Below are 7,163 nucleotides of genomic sequence, written 5' to 3' on the forward strand. Positions count from 1 at the left end.
CTGGGAGTGTGCGATGGGACAGTGTAGAGGGAGCTTCACTCTGTGTCTGACCCTGGGAGTGTGTGATGGGACAGTGTAGAGGGAGCTTCACTCTGTGTCTGACCCTGGGAGTGTGTGATGCGACAGTGTGGAGGGAATTCACTCTGTGTTTGACCCTGGGAGTGTGTGATGGGACAGTGTAGAGGGAGTTTCACTCTGTGTCTGACCCCGGGAGTGTGTGATCGGACAGTGTAGAGGGAGCTACACTCTGTGTCTGACCCTGGGAGTGTGTGATGGGACAGTGTAGAGGGAGCTTCACTCTGTGTCTGAGCCCGGGAGTGTGTGATGGGATGGTGTGGAGGGAGCTTCACTCTGTGTCTGACCCTTGGAGTGTGTGATGGGACAGTGTGGAGGGAATTCACTCTGTGTTTGACCCTGGGAATGTGTGATGGGACAGTGTAGAGGGAGTTTCACTCTGTGTCTGACCCCGGGAGTGTGTGATGGGACAGTGTAGAGGGAGCTTCACTCTGTGTCTGACCCCGGGAGTGTGTGATGGGACAGTGTAGAGTGAGTTTCACTCTGTGTCTGACCCTGGGAGTGTGTGATGGGACAGTGTAGAGGGAGCTTCACTCTGTGTCTGACCCCGGGAGTGTGTGATGGGATGGTGTGGAGGGAGCTTCACTCTGTGTCTGACCCTGGGAGTGTGTGATGGGACAGTGTGGAGAGAATTCACTCTGTGTTTGACCCTGGGAGTGTGTGATGGGACAGTGTAGAGGGAGTTTCACTCAGTGTCTGACCCTGGGAGTGTGTGATGGGACAGTGTAGAGGGAGCTTCACTCTGTGTCCGACCCTGGGAGTGTGTGATGGGACAGTGTAGAGGGAGCTTCACTCTGTGTCTGACCCTAGGAGTGTGTGATGGGACGGTGTGGAGGGAGTTTCACTCTGTGTCTGACCCCGGCAGTGTGTGATGGGACGGTGTGGAGGGAGTGTGTGATGGGACGGTGTGGAGGGAGTTTCACTCTGTGTCTGACCCCGGGAGTGTGTGATGGGACAGTGTAGAGGGAGCTTCACTCTGTGTTTGATCCTGGGAGTATGTGATGGGATGGTGCAGTGAGAAGTTTACCCTGTTCCCACTTCCTTTTCTCTGTTCTAAGAGTGAGTGGTCGAGCTGTATTCTGTGAGTTTAATGTTGTTCACCCAGGAATACTCCCAATGAGTGGAGGCTCTTGGGAAAGAGGAGAGCTAAAACAGGGAGACCACTCTGGGTTTTGGAATTTGCATCACCATCAGACCATTATTATTGTTATATGTACTGAGACACAGTGAAAATCTTGTCTTGCATGCTGTTCGTACAGATTGTACAGATCAGATCATTACACAGTGCATCGAGGTAGAACAAGGTAAAACAATAACAATGTATTATAAACTACTTTAAACGTGCAGTGTACATTAAAGGGCGAGATCACATTGTGAGGCCAAGGGACCAGCTTATCGCTCAGCCAAGGGTCTGATAACAGGGGACGGAAGCTGCTGGTACTGCTTTAAGGTTTTGTATCTTCTGACTGATGGAAGAGGGGAGAAGAGAGAATGTCTGGGGGAAGTGCATCTACCCGTCCTCATAGCCCATTAGAGCAATCCCTAACATTTCCCCGAATCACTTTCCATAGACCACAGACATAGGAACAGAATTAGGCCATTCAGTCCTTCGAGTCTACCCCGCCATTCCATCATGGCTGATTTATTATCCCTCTCAACTCCATTTCTTCTCCCTATAAACTTTAACACTCAGACTAATCAGGAACCTATCAACTTCCATTTTAAATATACCCAATCACTTGGCCTCTACAACTACCTGTGGCAATGAATTCCACAGATTCACCACCCTCTGGCTAAAGAAATTCCTCCTCATCTCTGTTCTGACAGACATCCTTGTATTCTGAAGCTGTTCCCTGTCATCCGAAACTCGCCCCACTATAGGAAACATCCTCTCCATGTCCACTCTATCAAGGCCTTTCAATAGTCAGTCGGTTTCAATGAGATTCCCCCTCTCCCCCCATCCTTCTAAACGTCAGAGAGTACAGGCCCAGAGCCATTAAACGCTCCTCGTACATTAACCCTTTCATTCCTGGGATCATTCTCGTAAACCTTCTGTGGATCCTCTCCGGTGCTAGCATCTCCTGTCTGAAATCAGGGGCTGAAAGCTGCAGCCTGACCAAAGCCTTGCAAAGCCTCAGCGTCCCAGATACGTCCCAATGACGTGTGGGGTCGGAGGGTTAACTGTCCTCCTGCGTATGGGTGAGGGGTGGAATCGGGGGGGAGCAGTTGGTGGGTACGTGGGGAGTACAGAGATGGGGAATGCTGTTGATATATGAGCCGGTACAGATTCGATGGGCTGAATGACCTTCTTTTCTGTTGTAGGGGAATAGGTTTACCGGTGACTGTCAGTCTATGGAGCGCTGACGGGCTTGAGGAAACATTGGTTTGCAGGGACGTTCGGATAAGGACGGGGTGATTGGGAAAGATGGGAGACAGAATGGATTCGGTGTCCCCCCCCCTCAGCCGTTCTGATTTCCTCCTACATCCCAACGGGGTCGGGGGTTAATTGGCCAATGTAGTTTTCCCCCAACTCCTAGAATGGGTGAGGGGTGGAATTTGAGGAGAGTTGATGGGAATGTGGAGCAGAGATGAGCAGGAATTTCTTCAGCCAGAGGGTGGTGAATCTGTGGAATTCATTGCCACGGACCACTGCGGAAGCCAAGTCAGTGGGTGTACTTGAAGTGTTCTTGATTAGTCAGGGTGTCAAAGGTTATAGGGAGAATGAGGTTGAGAGGGACGTGTATGAATGGAGGTGCAGACTCAATGGGCTGAATGGCTTAATTCCGCTCCTATATCTTGGGGTCTTATGGTGGCTATGGCCTGGATTGTTTTAGGTCAGGTATTTGCAGCAGGATATCCTTCTGGAACAGAAGAACTCAGCTCCCCTGGTTAGTCAGTAGCTGTATTTAAAGTGGCAGTTGATTGGTCCTGGATTAGTCAGGGTTACGGGAGAGGAAGCAGGAGAGCCTGGTTGAGAGAGAAAGTAAGTTAGCCATGATGGAGCAGACCTGATGTCCCAAATGGCCAAATTATGTTCCTATGTCTTACAGTCTTAAGCACACAAGAGATTCTTCAGATGCTGGAAGGCCAGAGCAACATACAAAATGCTGAAGTTCTCTTCTTGGGGCCAGAAGCATCAGTCCATTCCCCTCCATGGATGCTGCTTGACCTGCTGAGTTCCTCCAGCAACTTTGTGTTTAGCTCTGATGCTCTTCTGGATTGGTAACAGTGGGTGGCCCATGGTCAGCACGGGCTCAATGGGCCAAAGGGCCTGTTTCTGAGCTCTGAGGCCCTATAACTCAACCACAGAGGTTTCAAAAAGGAAACAGAGATGAACACCAACCACTTCCTTTTTCAAGAAAACTTCCTCAACCCGTCTCTCAGTTTCCTGACCTGTTACACCGCATCTTGTGACTATACTAGGTCAAGGATTCACAGCACTGCCTTAAGCAAACAGCCGCTGCACCTTTAATGGCTCGGTCTAATGCGTTCTTGCTGCTGGTATCATTACACACCTTCAGAGCTCTACATTTCTATAATACAGCACCCTCTTTTCCTTCCCTCCCACCTATTCTGATGTCTTCCCCCTTCCTTTACAGTTCCAAAGAAGGCCATCAGGCCAAAATGTTGACTGTTCATTCATGAGCAAAGATGCTGCCCGACCTCCTGAGTTCCGCTAGCATTCTGTGTGTGTTGCTCTGCGCTTCTGCAAAATGGTTTGTGTTTAAGTTTTAACCCTTTGCTCTTTGGTGGATTCAGAATCAGGTTTACTGTCACTGATGTGCACCCAGTGGTCACCTCCTGCACCTAATAAAGTGACCAGTGAGTGTCTGTTCATGGTCTTCTGCTGCTGTGGTCCATTCAGAATCAGAGTCGAGTTTATCGTCACCAACAAGTGCCGTGAGACTTGTTCAAGGTGTTGCGCGTTCAGAGATGCTCTCCAGCACACCACTGATTAATGTGAGTTGCTGTCGATTTCCTGTCAGCTTGAACCAGTCTGACCTCTCTCATTAAAATAGTGCTTTTGGCCTCAGAACTGTCACTTATATCTGGATATCTGTTTGCTTCTCACTCCATTCCTGTAAACTCTAGACACTGCTGTGCATGAAAATGCCAGGAGTTCAGCAGTTTCTGAGATACTCAAACGACCCCCCCCCCCCCCCCCCATCCAGCACCAACCATCATTCCACAATCTTCCACATTCTGATGTTTGGTCTGAACAACGGCTGAACCTCTTGGCCATGTCTGCATACTTTTACGCATTGAGTTGCTACCACACGATTGGCTGATTAGATATTTGCATTAGCGAGCAGGTGTACTAATAAAGTGGCCACTGAGTGTAGATGTGAAATCTGCTGTTTTGTGGCAGCAGTACAATGTAGTATATAAAATATTACCACAAGTTAATAAGAAATATATTAAAAATAAAACTGTGGTACGAAAAGAGCAAACTAACGAGGAAGTGTCTGTGTGTCCATGCATCTGACTGCAGAGCAGAAGATTAACACACACAAAGTGCTGGGTGAACTCAACAGGTCAGGCAGCAACTATGGAGAGGAAGAAACTGCCAACGTTTTGAGTTGAGACCCTTCATCAGGACTCGGGCAGAGGGGAAAAAGCTGTTCCTAATACCTTGAGTGTGGATCTTCAGGCTCCTGTACCTCCTCCCTGATGGTTGTAGTACAAAGAGGGCAAGTTCTGGGTTGTGAAGATAGTCTAGACTGTAGGGAGATTGTCTGGACTATTGAAACCTCCAGGAAGGAAGCTGATGAGCTTGAAAGCAGAACAGGAGTGGCCCTGGTGGGTTTATAAAGAATGCTGGAGCCTTTTGAATGCTGAATCAATGGCAATTCACATTAGCTGGGTGGCGGAGTTTTGCTAAACAGTACAAGAGGAGGCCATTTGTCCTGTTTCATCCATGCCAGTCACTCAGTCACCCGTCACCCTCCTCTCCCACCCCCACCAGCAGCCCCACAACTGATCCCCTTGTTCAGATCGATAATAATTTGTCTATCATGTGTACATCAAAACATACTCAACTGTACTGTACTAATGTCATGGGCACTCTAGCTGTACTGGGTATATGTGCTGAAGACTTTCTCACAGTACTGCAGAAAATTTATGTATTGTACTGTGCTGCTGCCACAAAATAAAACAAATTTAATGACATATGTGAGTGATGATAAACCTGATTCTCATCTGGGTCTCTATTGTGGACTAAGAGTGGGAAGGGGACAGGGAGAGGAGAAACATAGCTGGGAAAAGGGGGAAGGGAAGGGGGAGGGAGCACAAAGCACCAGAGACACATTCTGCAATGATCAATAGACCAGTTGTATGGAATCAAATGATTTTGCCTGGTGTCTCAGGGCCGGGTACGTCTGCAGCCGCATTCACCCTCCCACCCTGGTACTCCTTCTCTGCCACCTGTCCCACGACGCTGCGCTCTCGCCATTCCTGATTAAGGCTCTCTGCTCGAAACACCGACTGTTGACTCTTTTCCGCAGATGCTGCCCGGCCTGCTGAGCTCCTCCAGCATTTTGTACGTGTTACATCTGCAGATTTTGCCATTCCTTTGCTCTCACCAGATTTAGAAAACTCGTTCACCGCTCCATGTTACCAAATGCAGTACTGTGCTCAAGACTTAGACCCTCTAGCTATGTGCATGTGTCTCAGTGAAATGCATTATGATATTGTCTGCACCCCTTGAGAGTGGTAACCGTAAGTGATGACTTTGTTGGATCCTGTTGCTTCTTGATTCTTCAAGAGTCAAGAATGAGGTGTAAAACTTGTTGCATAAGACTGTTTTATTAAGTGTCACAAGAACAAAGGAAAGAACAAGCCAAGAGAACAAAAAGAGAGAATAGGGTGAGCAAAGACTATTGTTTTTAAGTTTAACGTGTTGGGACATCTTAAAATTTGAACAATTTCTGCTGCTGTGCTGAAGAAGTGAGGGTAACAACAAGCCATTTTGGAGACTGGGAAGTGGATTTCCGTTGCACACGGATACTGGAATGGGATCCCCTTCAATTCTTTATGTACTGCAGCCGATTAACCGCTCCACCCTCCGGGTGGAGGGGGAGCCCACACAGTCACAAGGAGAGCGTGCAAACTCCACACCAGAGTTCAGAATCAAACTCGAAGCAAGGCCACGGTACTAACTTTCCAAATGGCAGATATTCTTTTATTTAAGTAGTTTGATTTATTGCGGTCCAGTGCTGAACAGGCCCTTCGGGCCCAGCAACCCCCGATTTAACCCTAGCCTAGTCGCAGGACAACTCACAATGACCGATTCACCTACTCACCGGTACGCCTTTGGACTGTGGGAGGATACCAGAGCACCCGGAGGAAACCCCCGGCATTCCTTGGGGAGGACACACAGACTCCTTACAGAAGACACCGGGATTGAACTCCGAACTCTGACGAGAAATGCTTCCAAGGAGGGGGAGATGGCCGGTATAAAGAGGTGGGTAGGAGGGATGGGAGGCATCATTTTAAGGTGATTGGAGGAAAGTATAAGGGGGGATGTTAGGGGCAGGGTTTTTACACAGAATGGTGGGTGCATAATAGGGCTGCACTAACCACTACACTATGTTTCAAAGGTACACTTAATGTCAGAGAAATGTATACAATATACATCCTGAAATTATTTTTCTTCGCAACCGTCCACAAAAAGAATGAACGACAGTTAAATGTTAGATCCCCCAAAGCCCCCCCAGCTCCCCCCACCCACACACAAACAGCAGCAAGGCAACGACCGCCCCCACCAGCAAAAAAAAGCATCAGCAACCCCCACCGAGCACTCAAGCGTGCAGCAAAGCATCAATAAAGACACAGACTTGCAGTACCCCAAAGACTACTCGTTCACACCGGAATTCGACATACCACAGGCTCTCTCCCTTCCTAATAAGGGAGAAAGAGGTGTCTCCATTTCACAGGGAGAGGGGAGACATAACAAACAACTCGCTGATTTATGATGTTAAGAGTCCTTTGCGTCACTTTTTCCGAGCTGTGTGCCCAAAGAACCCGGGTCTCTGGCCACACAGCCGTCTCCCACACCACCGGTAGGAAGAGGATGGGGGAGGCTTCGA

At 48.6% G+C, this 7,163-nt stretch overlaps 1 protein-coding gene across 1 annotated transcript in view; it reads left to right on the forward strand.

The window, feature by feature from the left end:
• The window catches only part of LOC140729302 (immunoglobulin superfamily member 3-like), a 19,152-nt gene extending 14,932 nt beyond the window's left edge, over positions 1–4,220 (forward strand). Inside the window, exon 7 of the mRNA XM_073048910.1 lies at positions 3,126–4,220. Within this exon, the coding sequence (XP_072905011.1) occupies positions 3,126–3,186 (61 nt within the window). The 3' untranslated portion in view covers positions 3,187–4,220. The remainder of the gene's footprint in view (positions 1–3,125) is intronic.
• The last annotated feature ends 2,943 nt before the right edge of the window (positions 4,221–7,163 follow it).

Source organism: Hemitrygon akajei, chromosome 6 (assembly GCF_048418815.1).
Source record: "Hemitrygon akajei chromosome 6, sHemAka1.3, whole genome shotgun sequence".
Taxonomy (NCBI): domain Eukaryota; kingdom Metazoa; phylum Chordata; class Chondrichthyes; order Myliobatiformes; family Dasyatidae; genus Hemitrygon; species Hemitrygon akajei.